At 29.1% G+C, this 22,225-nt stretch overlaps 1 protein-coding gene across 1 annotated transcript; it reads right to left on the bottom strand.

The window, feature by feature from the left end:
• Positions 1–989: 989 nt before the first annotated feature.
• LOC114188155 (shaggy-related protein kinase kappa) lies at positions 990–6,484 on the bottom strand. The gene is made up of 12 exons (XM_028076705.1): positions 6,032–6,484; positions 5,715–5,807; positions 5,525–5,584; positions 5,148–5,420; positions 4,625–4,699; positions 3,301–3,357; positions 3,073–3,213; positions 2,927–2,977; positions 2,426–2,521; positions 1,576–1,659; positions 1,388–1,490; positions 990–1,241 (listed from the first exon to the last, which is right to left on the bottom strand). The coding sequence occupies exons 1-12, from the start codon at positions 6,170–6,172 to the stop codon at positions 1,153–1,155; spliced, it is 1,263 nt and encodes a 420-aa protein (XP_027932506.1). The 5' UTR covers positions 6,173–6,484; the 3' UTR covers positions 990–1,152.
• Between the last annotated feature and the right edge of the window lie 15,741 nt (positions 6,485–22,225).

Here is a 22,225-nt window from a genome sequence, read left to right as displayed (position 1 = left end):
ATGGTTTTGTTGATAAGAATATATCATAGACATAAGTAAGATTGGAAAAACTAATTTAGAAAATATAATAACAGTGGTTAATGTAATCATATTTTTATGATTTTAATTTATTGTCAAGTCCTTATTATTCAGAAAAATTTTAACAACTATACTCCATATATTTTTCATAGCCCATTTTTAGTATTTTTAAAGAGTCTATTTTACATTTTTTTTACATGTTCTATCTTTTATATTAATAAAGAAACATACTCTAACAATTTATACAGACATATTAATTTTCTAAACTAATAAATATTTTTCACGTCCATTATATTTTGAAACTTAATTATAAACTTAAAATTATTTATTATTTATATTTAAAATTTAATTATAAACTTTAAAATAGTTATTATTTTTTTTTCTTCGACCTCTAATTTTTTTTAATATAATATATATTTACTTACCTAAAAATATACAGACAAATATCTAGACGTGCTTAAAACTAGTTATTAGTAAAAGAAAGTATTAGATAGGAGATAAAATATTGAGGGATAAATTTTGAAGGCATGTGAGAAATGCATTTTCAACTCTCACGAGAGGAATAAAAAATCAGCATGATTCCTGCAATGGCATGATCAGACAAACTACACTAGATGGATCAAATTATTTCAATATGCCTTCACACATTAAACCATGCACAGCTTAAAATTATACTATCCTAGTATGTCGTATGTCATACATCTAAACTCTTAAAATCATATTTTCAATCCCGTGATTTTAGATTTGATCATATAAGAAAATGTCCTAATTTTTTTTAATTTGCTCAATCCTTAACAAATCTATGCGAAATTCTTTATAAATATCGTTATATATTTATATATATTCTTTTTATTTTTGATAGAAAAAAAAAAAAAGAGGGCCTCGAATAACCAATGGCATAAATATACATGAAAACGTCTCCTCAACAAGAATAAAAAAAACAACACCTTTTGATAATAAAATTCCAAAAAGAAAAAAAAAAAATCATGCTATATATTATATTATATTATATTATATTATATTATATATAATAAAATATAATTCTAGGAACTCTTTGTGGGGAGTTTTTCTCCGATGCACCAGATAATTTACAGCCTGCTAGTAATTGACAACAACTTAGAGAGAGTAAAATAGCTAAGTGTGCAAAGCCATAAATAAGTTCTGTTTACGCGCATGCTCTGGAATAAGAAGATTGATAACATCAGGGGGTATGCCAGAAAGTTCTGCATAAATGAACAACCAGAAAATTAGTATGACAAAATTTGTTTTGTAACCCCAAGATCCCAAACCATAGGGACTAAAACCCACACTAATTAATACGAATCATTAGTAGATTGTGGTGAGATATGAGGAAGCTGATTAAACTCACCCTGAGATTTAAAATTGAAAAGTGGAGGAAGTGGTCGACCATTAGGAAGACGGGTGTTGGGGTCCCTCAATTCATCAAAAAATGGATGAATGCAAGCCTCCAACTGCAGAGCCACAACATCATAATAGTCAAACAAATTTACAAAAGAGAAAAGTAAATTATAAAAACATTGGAGACATTCAACTTACCGCAGTGCATCTCAAATTGGGAGAGTACTGAAAGAACCTACACACAAGGTCCACTGCTTCTGGAGGTAAACGTTTCTGAAAGACCTATAAAATCAGGATAATATCACTGTAAATCTCTCATTCACACGTTTTACTAATACTTCGCATATGCTCAAATTGAAAAGCTTCACGCGTGCACACACGCATTAGAAGGACCAATATATAGCATCGATTCAACCAAGATATTAATGCCTATCCTTCATCTTAGAATGCTGAAAGGAGTCCTCAATCCCTCGCCAAGCATTGGGAAACTGCGACCATGTTTGAAAAATGTAGCCCATTACAATTTTAACTTTTGTCCAAGTACTACTGTCCTACCCTCCTGTATCTACCTACAACTATCAGTAGTACTGCACTAATCCACTCCCATGCATATCCAGTATGGCAGACAAACCAAACCCAGAAAAGGGCTGACTCCTTGATCTATATTCAACTCCTTTTAATGCCCCAATAACTTACAACCAAAACAATTTATATCAACCTGCAACCTCCACAATTAAACTACAATACAACTAGGAAATGGGAAAAAAAAAAACTAAATCAAAAGAAAATGTAGGTCCTACTGCTTGTGAGAGAAAAACACAAAAAGTTCTGCCACATTATAATAATATCATATTGAAATACTTGCTCAAAGAAGACTACTTCACATATCGTTTATGAAGTGCATAGTATCAGTACGGTATAGGTTCAACAATGATTAAAATACAGCTGTTCTAGGCAATGAATTAGCAAAAGGAAATTTAGCCTAAATCCTGAATTACTACATTCATGGGAAGTTACAGAATGCAAGAAAGAAGATGAGAGAAAGAACCTTGTGCCATGGATGAGGTTTTATCTGTGGAAACTTAAACTCAGTATAATTAGGGTTCATGCACTTTATCTCCTCCCTAGTTGGAGTTCCCAAAACCTGAAATAAAAATAATTAAATGTATTTGTTCATGACTCTATTGTGAGAATAGTGAACGGTAAAACTTTATACCAGAACAATGAAAGAACTTGAGAACTTCAAAATACAAAAATGTACTAGTAAAGGAAAATTTACTTTTTGTTTGGTATATTTCTCTCAAACCAAGACGAGAAGAACAAGCATAGCAGAATATTTGTACATCTAAGACTACAATCGTTGCTCTAAAGAAAATAAATACATTCCTTTCATTGAGCCAGGATGCAGAGAAAATGTACAAATCCTCAGGGCATACACCGTTTCTGGTGGACCAAACTGAATTTGGTGTGCATATAACATCTAAAAAATATATTCACATCTAGGATAGCAAAATCCAGATTAATTGAAAACCATATGGTAAATCCTTACCTTGATGATTTCAACTAGCTGATCAACTCCACTCTCCCCAGGAAACAATGGCTGCAAACCAACTTGAACTTCAGGAAAAACACAATGAAACAGATAAACGATGAAATGAGAAAAATGTAGTCACAATTTTTCAAGAACTACATTACCTGTCCAAGGAGTAATTCAGCCATTACGCAACCAGTAGACCATATGTCTATGGCAGTTGTATATTCGGTGGCCCCAAATATAAGTTCCGGAGCACGGTAGTATCTTGAACAGATGTAAGAAACATTTGGTTCTCCTTTTACCTGATGTATTAGAAGAATATGGATGAAACTCAAGGACAAAAAATGTAGCTTCCATCAACCAACAGTGCACTTAAATCAATATCTTACCAACACTTTTGCACTACCAAAATCACATAGTTTCAGCTGATGAGTATGGGGATTCACCTGACATGAGCAACATACATTTGAGTCAAACAAATAGTAACAGATGCCATACAAGTATATTTGCTACATACTCTATCATCTTTCAGTTAGGCTGTTAAGCCAGTCAAAATGATTATAAAAGCTTCACTTATCTTTCACATTATATAAGAATTTATTCCAAAAGATCTAGATATTAATTTTCTTTTTACAAAAAGTTAAAGTTTGACAATCCAAATAATCAGAACTACATAATTTTAACTACAAAACAATGAAACAAGATTTTCGCATAGAGATTTAACAGAGTGTTGGTAAAATAAAGCCATTGTTGCTGTGCAGCTTCAACCTCTCTAACTTAATAGCTCAAGCTTTTAGGAAGTTGGACCAGAAAATGGTACTGAATTTCTTTGACTAAGTGATCAGGACATGTTATTAGTAAAATCAAGCTATTATTGCTGTGCAGCTGGTGCCTCTCTAACTTAATAGCTCGAGCTATAGGAAGTTGGACATAACATGGTACTGAATTTCTTTGACCAATTGGTTAGGACACTTTATTAGTAATATGAAGCCAATACTGGGCTTCCGAACAAACAATTAAAGTGATATTATAAAGTACGACCAGCATTCACAAAACCATCAACTTCAATGCAAATTAAAGGAAAATTCAGACATCATCAACTGATTAAAGCAGACTACATTTAACAAGACTTACAAATATAAAATCACCTTAATTCACACATGCAGAGACATGGGAGGATGTGGGACCAAGCAGTCAGGCAGACATTTCAAGAATAATAAAATTAAAATTGAACGGAATAAGCCGTGTGATTATTTGCTTGAGAACATATTGAAAGAGGGATGCGTAAACATGTGTGGAGAAGACATGTAGAAGCCCTAGTTGGGAGAGTAGACTGGATAAAAGGCAATCCAATCGTTAATTTGTTAGACAAAGGGAGATTGAGAAAAGCTATAGCTGAAACCATTAAAAAGGATTTAGAGTTCAATGTTTTTGTTTTTGTATAAGATTTATGATAGAACATAATGACATCATTTGGTTCATGTGGTCAACCATACCTAAAGGGAAAAGGCTTGGTTGTTGTTGATCACAAAATATTTATTGGAGTTCACTAGTGCTTCCTACTTCCCTTTCAGTGTAGATTTATATCAGATATAAGAATGCTAAAAATAAATAATAAATAATATCATAATAGATGAGTGCAGTAAGAGAGAAATACTATATACAAAATAAGTTTCACACAACAAATAAATCAATAACTCAGAATTGTCTTACAAGTAGGTTCTGAGGTTTGATGTCACGGTGACATATACCAATGCAGTTATGTATATAAGCAAGGGCCCTGCAAATCTGCAGCCAAAACCAGAGAAAAGAAGAAATAAAGATATAAATGGGCAAGAAAATAATAAGGATTTAGAATGTGTAAATGACACAATTTCTCACTTTCGTTCTGCAAGACTGTTTCTCATGCACAAAAAGCAATATCCACTATTTTTTCCCCTTTTTTTAACAATTCCTTTGAAAAAGAAATCCATAGATGAAACTGGAACTCAAAATCTTCATATCAGACATAGCTAAAGCTGGGGAATTTTAACATGAAAGTTTAAGAAAAACAATCAAAGCAGGGTTAACAAGGGGCGAGTTAGCACTTCATGGGCTATTAATATGCGACTATTAACACTTTAACACATGTACGATATTTATAAATTGAAATACCCAAGGGATTGCTTCATGCTATTATTATATGAATTTCCAGTTTTTCATTTCCAGATCTAACAGGAAGGAAGCAATCACATACCTGGTAGGTATAAAGCTTTACATATATCAAAGGCATTCGCTGGTTAATCCTGCTGTAGCTCCTTGCGATGCGATTCACGGTTTCAGGAACATATTCAAGGACAAGATTCAAGTAAACTTCTTCCTTGTCAGTTGTTGAGAAGAAACAATGCCGTAGGGCAACAATATTTGGATGATCCAGCATTTGCATAATTTGTAACTCTCTATTCTTGTAGCGCTTGTCCTGGAGAACCTTCTTGATGGCTACAATCTCTCCCGTTTCTCTACATTTTGCCTGATAAAAGCATTAATAAAATGAAAAAGGTATCAGAATGTCATACGTCGACAGCACGGGGTTCACAAAAGATATCAAAATCAAACCAAGTAGGTATGTCTCACCTGGAAAACAACACCAAAAGAGCCTGTTCCGACCACGTGTTCTGCAATATAACTGACATTCTGTCAACTCAAACAAAAAAACTGGTGTCAGACAAAACTTGCCGGTTGTCAACAGTTCAACTATGATTCCAGAACCTCGAGAATTCGAGAATTGTCAAACACCAAACGACCAGAAAGTGATTCTTTTAACCTGTTTAGATTGACCATTTCGGCCACCGATACTGGTTCTTATGACGTGCCCGGTCTCAGCACCCACACCATCAATGACGTCCGGCTCACTATCCTGCAAAAATACAAAGACAAAGCAATTGAAACTTACTGAAAAAGAAACAGTAGAAGAAAATTAAAATTTCGGGAGACGGTGTTTTCAAAACTTCTGTTTGAAAGTGGTGTCTACGAGCTATATTCTAAAATTAACGAAGAGAATGGAACAGGAAAAAGATGAATTCGAGATGCTTCTTGAATTAAAAAAAAAAAAAAGAAAAAAAAAATTAACAGTGTACTGACTCTATCGTCGTCGTGGTCTCTCAATCTCATCTCGAGCATCTCTCTGCCAAGCCAATCGACGGAACTGGAAGAACCCCTGAAGGCGGCGTTAACGGACCTGGAACTGCCGACCCCACCACTTCCGAGGCTAGCGGAGGCCATGGATGAAGATGAGGAAGAAGTGTTTGCGACGATGGATGAGAAATGGATCAGATCTAATCGGAAAGGGAAAAGCGAAGGGAGATCGGTGGAGAGAGGAGAGAGGAGAAAGAAGGGAAAGAAGATAATGGTTGTGAAGAGAAGAGGTGAGAGTGACCTTGTTGAAGTGGAAGTGTCAGTTTGTGGTGAGAATGAAAGCAGTGGAATTGCATCTTACTCTCTCTCACTTTCAACCATTCTCATCTCTTCTTCTTCTTCACTTCCATTCTCTCTTCTTATTTATTCCATTCCACCTTTTCCTTTACATCTATACAATAATACCAATTATTCCTCCTTCTTCAACCTTCCCTCTACCCACTTTCCACTTTTCTTTTCTTTTTCTTAATTTTCATTTTCTCGCATAATTTTAGGTTTTTCGGATTTTACCCTTCATCCTAATATCATGAATTTCATCAACAGTGGTTCACTTTACAAACTATTGAAAATGCAGGTAATTAAATTATTTTTAAAATATTGGGATATTTTCCCATGAATTAATCTTTTTTATGAATTAAGATTAACTTTGAGAGCGTTTAATCATTATTTTTATAATTTACCGATTCTGATATTTTTTAAAAATGTTATTGAAATGGATAAGTTGTTTTGGATGTCTACTTCACTACGGATAAGTTTTATTTATGTTGTATGTACGGGTATCTCTAAATGTGATTGATTACTTCCATGTAGATATCATTTTTTGTTTTTTTTTTTTTGTGTTTTTATATTATACGGGGTTTTCTTGCCTATGTTGTGATTTGGGTTTTAAGATTTAAATTTTATGATGATAAAGTGTTTTTATATTTTAAAATAATACGTAAGATGACTAAATTATCTGATTTAATTGAAAGTCATTACAACTTGTTAACTTGAAGACTAAAATTACTTGAAAAACTTATATCAGAGAAGCATATGAATGGAATATAGGAATTAGATGTACCATATAAAAAAATAAAGGATCTTAGTTTTGGTCGACTTTTTTTATTTTAGTCCTATTTTTAAAATTGTTTTCAGTTTGATCATACTTTTTGTTATATTTTTTCAATCAAATCCTTTTTGCTAACACCGTTAAAATAGTTAACGGATGTGAACAGTAACTGTCACGTGTCATTTTGTGATTTTTTTGATTTTTTTTTAATATTTTTTATTTTAAAAAAAATAAAATTTTTTTTAATTTAAAAAAAAATGTACACGTGTCAAGCCCATATCATGCCACGTGTCATTTTTGTGATTTTTTATTTTCTTTTAATTTTTTTTTAAATTTAATTTTTTTTATTTTAAAAAAATCCACGTGTCAAGCTAATATCATGCCACGTGTCAGAGTCAGTTTTTTATATTCAATTTGGTCCCAATATTCGTTAATTGTTTTCAATTTGGTCCTATTTTTTTTTTAAATTTAACATTTTTGTTCCTCTCCAGATTGATACAAAATTTAATTTGTATATATTAAAATGCATATTTTTGTTAAATATTTTTAATTTAGAATTAGCATTAGTTTAAAATTAAAACGAAAAAAAAAAAACAATAACACCACTAATTTAAAATTTTAAGAGGTTAAAAATATTTAATTTTAAACCAACTCTAATTTTAAATTAAAAATATTTAATAAAAATATGTAGTTTAATAAGAATATTCATACAACTGCAATTAAGCCACATTTATATACAAATTATATTTTATCTTTGGAGAGGAAAAAAAATACTAAACTAAAAAAAAAACTAGGACTAACTTGAAAATAAATAACGAATATTATGACCAAATTGAATATAAAAATATGATTCTGACACGTGGCATGATATTAGCTTGACATGTGGATTTTCTTTTAATTAAAAAAAATTTTAAAAAAATTTTAAAAATTTTAAAAAAAATTTAAAAAAAATTTAAAAAATTAAAAATAAATTAAAAAATTAAAAAAAATCACAAAAATCACAAAATGACACGTGGCAGTTACTGTTCACATCCGTTAACGATTTAGACGGAGTTAACGGAAAGGAGTTGATTGAAAAAATATAACGAAAAGTATGACCAAATTCAAAACAATTTCAAAAGTAGGACCAAAGTAAAAAAAGTCGACCAAAACTATGACCAAATGACTATTTAAGCCAAATAAATAATATTACGAACATTATTTTCATGCTGTCTCGCATCTATGTATGTATGAATAACACTTGTATGTATAAATAGTAAAATATTATTTCGGTGTCCACCGTAATTGGGCACCCAAATATAGAGATGTCAAAATGGGTTTCAATCCGTGAGTCAACTCAGTTCCTTACGGGTTCGAGTCGGGTTGGATTGAGAAAAATTTAACTTTTTCAAGAGTGGGTTGAACTCAACCCGATTCACTTAACCCACAAACATCTTTTTACAATTTTTTTTCAATTTTTTAAAATTTTCTTTTAATTTTTTTAATAATTATTTACTACTCCTATTATATTTGTTCAAAATTTCATATTTTTAAATGCTAGAATGTTGTTTAATTATATTTGAATAGTTTGAATATTTAACTAATTTGATTGTCAGGTTATATATGTTAATACTTTAATCTTTAACTATAATCTTTATAATAAATTACTAGTAATCATCTTATAAACAAATTTTTTATAAATTAGTATGAAAAAAAATGTATAGTTTTTTTATTTATATTTTGTTGAATAACATGATAGAAAATTTGTAATATTAGTCATACTTTCTTAGACTATATAGATACTTTTTTGTAAATAATTCTTCATATATTGGTGGTGAGAATAATCACAACATTGGTTCTTGATTTAACTATAATTGTCATCTCATAGGTTACTTAAAATTTTATTTAAATATTTGAATACTAAAAAACAAAAAAATAAGTTTTTTAGGTGGGTTGGTGAACCAATCCACTTAACCCACTAACCTGTGGTGGGTTGAGTCGAGTTACAAAATTTCTGGCTTACCATAAAGTGAACCGAGTTGGGTTCACTCATTTTCAACCCGGCTCGTGGTGAACCAGCCCGTGTGAGCCGGGTTGGCTCACTTTTAACATGTTTATCCAAATATAATTTCATTTTTTTTTCTCAAAATACTACATAGATTATGAAAATAACTTTGTGTTTGAATTAGATGATGAATTTGAAAATAAAAATCGGGGAAATTGAGGTTGTTTAAATTAAGAAAAAATAATAAAAAATTAAAAATTAAAATAAAAGTTAGTGAATCATCTCATATGTTCAATAAATTAAAAATTACTATAAATTTGTAATACATTCAGATATTATATTTTAATACATAAATATTATTTTATATAATTACTATTCACTTTCTTCCAAAAAAAAGTTAAGATGTTAATTCTATCTTGATTGTAGCGCAAATTTTCATTGGTTTGTGCAGAGTACATCCAGACTCTTCTTTTTCATGAAACAAATGGACTATCACTGAAGTAAGTAGATATTTTTTATAACATAGGTATTAATAATTAATACTAAAATCAAATAACAATTCACATATATATCATCTCAAATATGTAATTAAAAATTCATATAAGTTTTATCTTTTTTTCAATAACCATTTTCGTATAACAAAATTCACTTAAACAAAATTCCAACTCAATATAATATGCAACCTAATATTCATCTAACATTTATAATAAACATTCAAATACAATTCATCAAATAATAATAAAAAAAAAGCTTCAACAAAATTATGCTCATCTAAACGAAAATTAGACAGAAACTAAGTTGAATTATGGTGTTATTTTCACTGAAGTGCAAATAGAACTAAAAGTAAGGTAATTTTCAACTCTATATATGTTTTCCTAAGCAAGCAATCTCTTGCTTTAGCGAAAAATAGGACAAAGATTAAGGTTTGGGTCTCTGTTTTATTTTCGTTGAGTAAATATCCTTCACTTGATTGAAAATATAGAAAAATTAACTTTAAGGATTGTTTCAAAAGTATTTCAATAATATAATTTTGAAAGATCGATTAATGCAAACCATGATTTACTCAAACATCATTTTTGGTCTCTTAACTAAATCATATTTTATCATAAAAAATGTTATATAAATATACTCTACTTGTGTAAACTATATTCAAAACTCTCTTTTAAGAAAAAGTTATAGAATGATTTGGTCATTAGATTAATATATCCACAAGAGTACCCAATTTAAACATGTTAAACAATAATTTGTTAAACAAAACTTGATTAAGGTTACGAAATTTTAACCAACCACAATCTCAGCATAAAATTCATGATATCGTTACCACATCACTTTCATATTCAAATCTATTGTCCTAAAGTTTTATTAAAAAACATAAATAGTTCTATTTGCCTGCGATAATTATTCTCAAGGCAGAAATTTTCAAAAAACAAACTTAAATTATCACTTTTATTAACTGATATCATCAAAATTGGTAACAAAATCATGTAAAAGTAATAGAAAAAGAAATATATAAAGTGAACAAAAATTCACTTTGTTTAAAAAATTTATCGAGTAAAAATACTCTATGGTTCCTTAGCTACTAAAGTGCGATTAAATTTTGGAAAAGACAAAGATTTGAATCATAAACTTAGAGAAAAGTTCAAGAAAGAATGAAAGAAGAAATGAAAGGGGTGAGGTTACATTGCAAAGTGAATTTCTCAAAATTGACTCAGTAATGTGATATGTTTTCATTTATATGGTGCAATTTGACATTATCTATAGTAAATGCAAAAGTTTTTCGAGTTAAAGAAAAAGTGAGTAAAAACATTTTAAAAGTTTGCAAAGATGTAATTGATGTGAGTAAACAAATACAAATACAAACAATCACAAATATGTCATTAGTTTTATTGATTTTTCTGTTAAAGGGTAGACGTAAGTTATATTATAAATTATATTTGGAATAATAAATAATTATGAAGGTTTCAAAGAAAAAAAAATATTTGAAGATAATAATAGAGTGCAGAAAGGAAATTGATTTCAATCAATAATAATAAACTTGGTATCTCAAACCAAACCAACCAAATGTTCTTTCTTTTATCATATTTTTTCATAGATCAAGCACACTTTAAAAAGCTTCATAACTTATTTGTCTAAATGAATACTTGATAACATTTTTTAGCTCTCTGCATACTTCTAAAATTCTAAACGATATTTCAATTCACCAGTCCCTTTAAAACTTTATTGTATGTAAGAAACCAAAGCCGGTGTGAAAGACAAAATCAAGACAATTATGATAAATCATCAAAATGATATTTACCAAACACTAATAAATCAGAGGGTTAAACATGTTTTTGATCTCTTAACTTTCAGTAAAAATTGAAATTAGTTCATATTCAAAATTTTGTCCTAATTTAGTCCCCTAATCTTATAAATGTTTTGATTTAGTCATTTTAATCAATTTTTTAAAATTATTGAACGTTTTAAACATGTTTCATGAGAGCATTTGAGTGTTTATCCCGTTTGGAATATTTTCGCTTCAATATTAGTTAAGAACCTATCTTGAAAAATATTTGAAACATCAAATAAATTTAACAATTTTTTTGTTAAAATAACTAAATTCAAACATTTATAAAGTTAAAGGATTAAATTATAGCAAAGTTTCAAAGAGATATTAATTTCAATATTTACTGAAAGTTAAAAAACCAAAAACATATTTAACCCTAATTATAAAATCATATATAAGATGTGATGCAATTGGAATAATATTTTGGATCGGGAACGAAAATATTGCTTTCCGACAAATATTTTTGTGTGTTACTTTTAGATAAATTAATTAACACATAGTCAACTTAATAGAAAAACTCATACATTTTTATCATTTTTTAAAATTTCCCTTTACTTTTATATCTTTCTGGATTTTTTGTGTGAAAATTATGATGTTAGTCCTAATTCATTTTAGTGATTCTACGGAATTATACTTAGAATTTCTATATCCACTAAAAAATAAGAAAATAAGTAAGATGAAACTGTTATTATTATTTTTTTAATCCAAAAATTTAAATTTCTAAGAAGAATTAATAAAAATAAATTATTTGTATAATAAGTAAATTGTAAGTGTTGATGTAATGCAATAATATAATTAAAGTTGGGAAATTTTCTTCAATAAAATGAAAAAAAAAAGTTTTTGATTCTTACTTAATCTTTCAATCTAAATGACATAATAATACACACTTTTTCTGCCAAATCAAAATATCTGATATAAAAACAAACTTGCCTATCACTTTATTCTACAGAACCAGTATGAAGCTTTTGTGGTCTATATTTAAAGGACCTACATTCTTATAAAAAATACATGCAAAACATTTTAATACCAGGCTCACTAAATAATTTTTAACGTTATTCATTTAATTTTTATATAAATGTTTATATTTATAATTTTCACCATTTTAAAAGAGAACATTTTCACCTTAGGCATTTTATATATAAAAGATGTCGAATTATCCAAAACTTTTATTAATTAGTATATAAAAAGTATACTTCGGTGATTTTTATCAATTTAATCATTCAAATGTAACTTGTGTTCTCTTTACTATTTATGGTAAAAGATAAAAAAAATCATATTTTAGTATATCCAAATTTTGATTTATATAAATTAGTTATTCAACAATATTGATGTATTACTAATTTTTAATATAGGAGTGTTTTGAGAAAAAAAAAATCTAATTATAAAATTTATTAAACAATATTGATGCATTGCTATCGTTTGTTTGTATTCTCATTTAACAAACTATAAATATGATTATTTATTTCAAAATTTTGTTTATATATTTTTTATTATTAAATACAATATTTAATTATTAATTCTTTAACAGTAATAACTTTATAAGAGTAAAATAATTTTTAACCAAAATAAACTTTTATATTTATAAAGAAAAAAAGAAAGAAAATAAAAATTAATATTAAGTGGAGTAAAAAAAGTTTAAGGTGTCAAGAAAAGTTAAATTTAATGTTATGTTAGTACATTGTACTTTAAATCTGGACCGTAGAATGGGTATAAGAGTTGTAGTTTAATAAAAGGAGAATAAGATGAGTGGTTAACATTTCTCTTGCACAAGATCTGTTTACACATTCATTTCACTTTTTTTTTTTTTCTTTTATTAATGTTGATAGTATGAAAGTACCTAATCGGTTGTTCTGAGTGTGGCCCTGTCATTATCTGAGAGTTCTTTGTGTCAATAATAATAATAATAATAATAATTATTATTATTATTATTATTATTATTATTATTATGTTGAATCTTTTCTTTCTCTGTTCTTAAAATTAAAATAATAGGAGCAAAATTAAAATGAAGCATAAATTGAAATACACGTATTTTTTGGAACACGGATGATAATGGATAACAAACTCTTATTTGAAATATTTAATGTGATTGTTGATTAATTGATGACATGATCAGGTGCATGCATCCATGCATGAATGCTTCATCATTCACTGCCTTCAATCATCAACATAATATTCTATAATTAATAATGTATCCAATAATAGAATAAACATTTTTACACCACTGTTTACCTAAATTTAAAATTTTTATAGTAATTATATTCAAATTATTAAATCTATCAGACCAGGGACAGCAAACAAAAACAGTCTCTAATGCGTGAAAATTTGTGACCAAAAAAATATTCGAGTTAGACCAATAATATCTTATAACATACACTTAAAGTAGAAAATGGGTACAAGTTGAAACAATAGATCAACTATATTTTACCATGTCACAATGTAATTTCAGACTTTTACTTGAAATGTTAGAATTTTCATCACGTTTATATAGTTTTGAGAGAGTGGTGATGTACATTGTAACACCCTATATTATTAGTATAAAATATCAATTAGTATAAACATTTAAATTATAAATATATCGAACATTAATATAAATTACACCAGACAAATTTAACACAAATTAATTTTAAGAAATCAATAAAATTGCAAACTCACTTATATCAACATCAATTCGTCACATATTCACTAATTCGACTCAAACCTTTCCCCTACCTTAGAGAAATTGTCCTTACTAAAAAAAAGTCTCCTCAAATAGCTTTAACTAAAGACAAAAAAACTCACATTAATAATTTTAACACATATTTAAGGATTGGACAAAAAAATCTAACCTTTAATTCGATTCACTTTTGCTTCTATCCAATCTATTCAAAATTCATTTTATTAAAAATTTTATCCATTTAAAATTCATTTTATTGGATTTAGATTTCAATATGATCTACATTTTATACATATTATCAATTAGATATTTATTCTTTAAATCAAGATATTCAAATATGGATAATAAAAAAATCCAATCTAAATTTTTAATTTAATTTTTTAGTTGGGTTAATGGTCGAGATGGACAATTCAAATTTGACCGTTTTAGGATAAGTTGGTGCGATCCAAATTTGGTCGCATTTGACGAAGTCAGCCTTGTATGAAATTTGACCATATTCGGCCGAATTCAGTCGAATCGGTCCCGGTCAAAATTTAGCCCAGTCAGTCATGGACCAAATTTGACCATATTTAAACGAGTTGACCTCGACCCAAATTTGACCATATTGGCTGAGTCGACACTAAATGAAATTTGGTCGTATTTGGCCAGGCCACAACCAAAATTTGGTTGTATTTAGCATAGTTGGCTCTGACTGAAATTCGGTTGAATTCAATCGAGTCGGCCTCGACGAAAATTTAGCTAAGTCGACCCTAGTCCAAATTTTGCAGTATTCATCTTATTCGACCTCAGACAAAATTAGGTCGTTTCGACCAAGCCAATCACAATCAAAATGTCGCAGTATTCAACTAAGTCGGCCTAAGTCGAAATTTGGCTGAGTCGGCCATAACCCAAATGTGGTTGTATTGAGCTAAGTCAATCCCATACGAAATTTGGTCGTATTCGGCCGAGTCAGTCTTGATTGAAATATGGCCGTATTTAGCCATGTCGGCGCCAACCGAAATTCGGTCGAATCGAGTTGAGTTGGTCTCGATCAAAATTTTGGTTGTATTTAACCTAGTCGTCCCTAACCGAAATTCAATTGTATGATGCCAAATTTGAGTGAGCCAGTCTTGACCAAATTTTGGACATATTTGGCCTAGTCGGTCTTAACCAAAATTCGTTCGAATTTGGCCGAGTCACCCCAACCAAAATTCGTTCACTTTGCTTTTTTTTTTGTAAAAAATGAATTATAGATATTTAAGTTGATCAAGATATTTAGATATGGATTTAAATATTAAATCAAATATATGGATATGGATTTAAAAATAAATCAAATTAGTTATGTTGAAAAAGTGAATTTAGATTGAAAATCTTATCCAATTATTTGGATCTAAAACAAACGTGGATTAGATTATTAAAAATTTGATCTTTTACCACCTTAGGGCATGTTCGTTTGCATGTATTATCTGTAGAGAATGATTTGTGAAGATGAATTTTAAAAAAATTTATGTTCTCATGATACGATTTGAAAAGAAAAGCACGGATGAATTTACGAGATTGTTTTGAAAATTCATCACTTCATTTTATAAGGATTTAAGAAGATAACACATTATTTTACATTTATACCCTCTTTAAATTTTATATAAATATATATTTATTTTAGGCTTAATTACTGTTTTAGTCCTCGAATTTTGTCTAAAGTCTCAAAAAGGTCCTTTAAATATTCGGAGTCTCAATTTAGTCCTCTAATTGTCATAAGTGAATCAATTTGGTCCCCAAAATTAACGCCGTTAAAAATCGTAACAGAACAGTGACAAGGCTTAATGACTGTGTATGACTTTTAGTGACGTGGCCCGTATCAATCAATTGTAGTGTGCAAGGAAAGAAGTGTTCGAAGATCATCGTGGAAACGCTAAGCTAGGGTTCGCTAGGGTTCAATTTTCGTTGTGATTGGCACTGCATCAGATGAAATTTGGACATTGTGATCGACGACATTCAACAATCCAGGTGAGCTTCCAATTTTTTCGAAATCAATTTTAGGGTTTTTTGTTATTTGCGTTCAATATGATTTTGGGGGATTTGGGTTTGTTTTTGAGTTTGATTCTCGTATATCGTTTTTGAGTTTGGTTTACTGAGTAGAATGGTTTTCTGATTTTGATGGTTGTATTGTCCCACCATTGTGGTTCCTTTTTCTGTAATTTGTGGTCCCCTTCGAAATGGGGTTTAGTTTTTTGTAGTTTGTGGTCCCCCTTCGAAATGGGGTTTGATTTTCTGTCGGTTTGTCGGTTTGTCGGTGGTTTGTTTGGTAATAAAAATATGTGGTTTTGGGTATATGGACATTTCACAGCTTTGATGGATGACGAGAAGTTTGAAGTGGTTATCCACCATGGAGGGAACTTCGTGAACGAGGGTGGAGTTAAATATGTTAATGGCCAACTTAGTGTTTTGGCGTGTGATGAAGATAGATGGTCCTACTTTGAGGTGTTATCAATACTGCGAGAGATGGGTTATATTAATGTCAAAGATTTGTGCTATTCTGTTGGAGGTTGTGCAGTGTTGGAGGAAAGGTTACAACATTTCATTGATGACGTTGGTGCACTCCATATGGTGAGCATCGCGAAACGACATGGTTCAGTTCATATGTTTGTAATTCATTCAGTTTGTGAACCAGAGGTAGTACAGATGCTAGAATATTTTTCAGCTGGGGAGAATGCCACTGTGCCTGAAATTGTACCAGACCAAGTCGAACCTGACCGTCAAGTTCTAATGTAGGTGATAATCTGCCACCAAGTGTCAATTTGACTCAAGCTTCAACTTCAAATCAACCAATTTCAGCACCTACAACAACCACTCCAGCACCTGCAACGGCCATTCCAGCACCTCCAACAGCCATTCCAGCACCTCCAACAGCCATTCCACCAACTGCAACAGCCATTCCACCACTTTCAACACATCCCACTGCAACAGCAAATGCACCACAACGTCCCTCATCACGTGGCAGACCCAGCATGAGGCAGAAACTTCCACATAGGAGGGGGCAAGTTTGGAAACCGTGAAGTACTTGATGTATTTTGGATGTTGTATTTGTTGTATTTAATGTATTTTGTGGTATGTATCCACTTTGGATTTAGTTTTGGATGTAACACTTGATGTTATTTTGGAATTATTTTTGGATGTAACACTTCAAGTGGACCCATATGTGGGTTAACATTGCAGGCTTTGTTCAAAACCAGTTGAATTTAATTAGACAAAGGAATATATTTTGGACTTCATGTGGCCCCTTTCAGAATATATTTTGCACTTCATGTGGCCCATTTCATTGTTTTACTGTTGCACGCATATTAACACACATATCTTGCATTTCATGTGGCCCCTTTCTTTCAATTGTATAAGCCTTTTAATATTAACAGATTTTCACAGATAACAAATTCACCAATACAGAACACACTGTGATTTGAAACTTTATATATCACACCAAAACAAGCTACATAATTGCACAACATACCAAATACAACCTTCACAACAATTTAGGGACTTTTCAACAGCACTGAAACTAAGATTATATTAAGGACAACAACAACACCAACAACTCCTATTAAACATTTCACCCATTTCTCATACAACTTAATACTCTTTTCTAAACTACAAATCTCCCTATTCTGGCTTAAGATAACACCATCTCTTTGGTCAATATCATCTTCTCCACTCCACTTGAAATAATTACACCCAACAGATTCTTGATTTCCTCTCTGTTCGTAAAGAGAAGACAAAAACCAATCAACAATAATTACAATCAATAATTTTAAAAAACAAATCTGCAACAACACTTAACCAACTAACCTTGAAATTTGGGCATCCCCAAAATTTCTTCCCAGCATTCCTAGTTGTTCTAGCAGTTCTAATCATAGCAACATCTCCACACCGACAAATTGGAGTTACACCCAACCCTTTCCATCCACCACCAGCAGAGGACAAACCACGATTTCCATTATCCGAACACGTGCAAGAACAACAAGAGTTCACTTGTGACATGCTTCAAACCACAACAAAATCGCCACCTGCAGGATTTCACACCAGCAACGAAAATCGCCACCTGCAGGATTTCACACCAGCAACGAAAAAAAGGGGAAGGAGGAAGAAAACCTTCTCAATTTAGGGTTTCCTACTCAATTTAGGGTTTCATTAAAACTCATGCCACGTCAATTGCACCCCCGTTTTAAAAACTTTGACACGTAGCAGTTCAATTATGCCATGTGAGTACTGTGTGAACGGCGTTTGTTCAATTTAAACGGAAAGGACCAAATCGAGTCACTTTTAAAAATTAAAGGACTCAATTGATACTCCAGATCTTTAGAGGACCTTTTTGAGACTTAAGAACAAATTCTAGGACTAAAACAGTAATTAAGCCTTTATTTTAATTATTAATTATAATATACTATTATTATTTTATTAATTATTATATATATTATTTATTATTATAATTTATTATATATATATAATTATTAATAATTAAAATATTATTTAAAATATAATAATTGATATATTTATATATAATAATTAATAATATATATAAATATATATTTAATTTTTTATTTTAAGATTTTGTATTATTTAAATATTTTATTTAATTTGTATTAATTAATTATAATTTTTATAATATTAAATTATAAAATTATTTTTTATTAAGGGTATTTTGGTAATTTCTTAATTTTATCTATTTTTATAATTAATTATATTTATCACATCAATCAAATCTCTCATTAACTTTTATAAAACTTATCTTCAAATCTACTCACTTTACTCTCTAAATTCACTCAAAAAAACACAAAAATTTATTTATCCAAATTTACACAAATCCATATTCATACTCTCTCCCATATCCATCCCTTCAAGTGAACACACCCTTAGACTCTGTTCACTTCGATGGATGATACTGTATATAATGATTTGCGAGGATGGATTTAGAAAAAAATTATGTTCGCATGGTATGATTTGTAAGAGAAAGCGCTGACAGATTTGTGAATAACTTTCAAAAATTTATCCCACCTATTTTGCAATGATTTGAGTAGATAAGTAAACATTTATCAGCTATAGCCTCTATAATTTTATATAAATATATATCAACTAATATAATTATTAATCATAATATACTATTATTTAATTTATTTACAATAAATATTTTATTGTATGTTATTAATTATTAATAATTTTAGTTATTTATTTACTACTATATTATATTATATTATATATATATATATTATTTATTATTATTAATTTATTATATAATATATATAAATTAATAATAGAGGTAATAAATAATATATATATATATATATATATATATAATTATTATTTTTAATAATATATATAATATTTAATAAAACTAAAATTTGTATAAATGTCTATAATAATTAATAATAGTAATAAAAAATTTGTTAAGATTTAATATTTTATTTTATTCAATAATAATATTTTTTTTATTATTTATGTTTTAATGTATTTAATAATGTATAATAATAAATGATAATATATTTAAACTTAATAATTAGTTATATATAAATAATAATTAATATTAATAATAAAATATATGAATATGTATAATAATTAAAATGTTGTTAAAATAATAATATATAATAATTATTATTATTTAAATTTATGTATAATAATTAATAATAATAATAATAAATATATATATATATATATATTAAAATATTGTTAAATTTTAATATTTTTAACTCTTCTAATAAATATTTAATTTTATTTTTATCACTAGGGCTAATTTGGTAATTTTAAAATTTTTTCTATTAAAACTTTTTTTTTATCTATCACATCACTCAAATCATTCACTAACTCTTATAAAATTTATCTCCAAATCTACTCATTTTAACTTCTAAATTCACTCAAAAAAACACATATTCATCCATTCAAATTCACATAAATCCATATTCACACTCTCCCTCAAATTCATCTACACATACGAACACGACCTTAACCTTTATTACCACAACAAGTTTATAATATTATTGTTAGTATTTAATAATTTGAATTATATTACTATTATTTTATAATTTTGTTATAAACTTTTCATTTTTCTTATTTTAATAATAGTAATGATTTATATTTTATCATTTGTATTATACTATTGCATTTTATTAATTATATTTATATATTATAAAATTATAATAAAAATCAATTATAAAAATACAATATATGTATATAATAAAACAATTATATGTAATTTATCGTATTTCATTGTGAATCTTTACATAGTCTTCTCAAATCCGTTGTTTGAAATAAAAAGTTAAAAAGAGTATAAGAGTGGAGAGAATGAAAGAGCTTATAGGGTCAAAGGAGGTAGGTAGGTAGGGTGAAGTAAAATGCAGAGTTGAAAGTAATGATTTTGTGGTGTGGGAGCGTAGGGCACACTTTAGGCACAGTGTTCCCATTTGCCGGCGGCATGCTTCATGTGTATTTGGCTAAATCTTCAAAAGGACTTTCAAAAGTGATTCTCTTCATCATCATCCTCCTCCACTTCAAAACTGGAGGCCACTCAAACTACTAATGCCTAAAAATTACACTTTAACGTCCCATAAATAATGTGTTTATGTATATAAAAGTGTGACTTCTCGTTTAATAAATAATTTTAATAAATAAAACATTACATATAATAATAAAATAAAATAAATAAAAGAAAGTATATCAGAATTTAACCATTACAATAATTTCAAAATATACTTTAAATAGAAGTGTTATGTCACAGAACAATACCATGAACATATTTTAAAACATAAATTAGATTGGCAAAAAAGTGTTTAAAAGAGTAAAGAATTATATAAGATCAATTTTTCAAATGATACTCAAAAGAGTAATAATCAACATGTCTAAACTACACAACAACATCTTTGTCGTCTTGATGATGATCAGGGGTTTCCACATCTGCTCACACCAACATTTGGTAATCATTGCAAAAAGAAAAACACAACAAGGAAACAAAACACAAAAAGAAAGAAGGGTAAGCTTTAAACATTTATACGTAAATATAGTTACATAAATACATCACTCAAGAAACACATACATGGAGAAAAGAAACATCATCTCACAAAGTTTTCACTCCATTAAACACCCAATTGACTATTGACACAATATCCGGATTATGCATTTGATATATAATTGTAAGGAAGTATGTAACTGCGTTGATTTCTAAACTCTAAAGAGTCTACCCATAAGGAGTTATCACTCAATCAATCACAAGGTTAATCCCAATATGTCTCAGGCTCAAACACCTCCCAAGACTAGAATCTCCTATCACTCTCACCACATAATCACTTTGCTCTATGTGAGTGTGAGTGATTATTAGAGTTCATAATACCTTCCTTATCTAGACATACACTAACCACACCATCACCAAGAATTTTCCTTGAAACTCTTTTACTATCAACATTCCACATGTTATCTCAGAATAATTATCATCCTAAGCTAAACACATCAAGTACATGTCAAAAAAAATGTCTCATCATTCATACATAACTTCATACATCATATTTTTAACATTAACTCAGTCAATCACAAGTTAAAGTAAGGAATTAAAATTTTATAGCAATTCTCGCTTAAGCTAGATTGATATCGCTTAAACCATAAATTTTCGTTTAAGCTAGACTGATGTCGTTTAAACTAAAATTTCTCGGTTAAGCTAGAAGAGCAGATTTTTCACTAGTTTCAGCATGCAAAAACCCAAAATCCCAAAAAACAAAACTAAAACAAATACAATTCAAAACCAAAAACATGCAAGACACTAAAAAAAGGTTTTAAATCTCTAACTTCCCTTATCTTGACCGAGAGATAAACTTGAGAAAAAAAACTAATAGAAAAAGCACCACAACTCCATAAGCAACTAAAGGGCTGGAAAAAAAACATGAACATAACAAAGATGAGGAAGATGACATAACCAATGCACAGAGCTGGAAAAGGAGAAAAATGAAAGTTTGAGCTCAACTTACATGAAGAAAAGACAGTTCCGCTAGTTGGGAGGAGAGTTTCACAGCTACCCTAATACACCTTATGCTTTAAAAAGGGAAGAAAGAATGTTAAGTGTTTTTGAAAAAAGTCAGAATGAAAGAAGTGAGTAGGTGAAAGGGGCCTTGGGAAAAAACAAG

Source organism: Vigna unguiculata, chromosome 6 (genome assembly GCF_004118075.2).
Source record: "Vigna unguiculata cultivar IT97K-499-35 chromosome 6, ASM411807v1, whole genome shotgun sequence".
NCBI classification, from domain to species: domain Eukaryota; kingdom Viridiplantae; phylum Streptophyta; class Magnoliopsida; order Fabales; family Fabaceae; genus Vigna; species Vigna unguiculata.
This window is presented reverse-complemented; position numbering and strand designations above follow the sequence as displayed.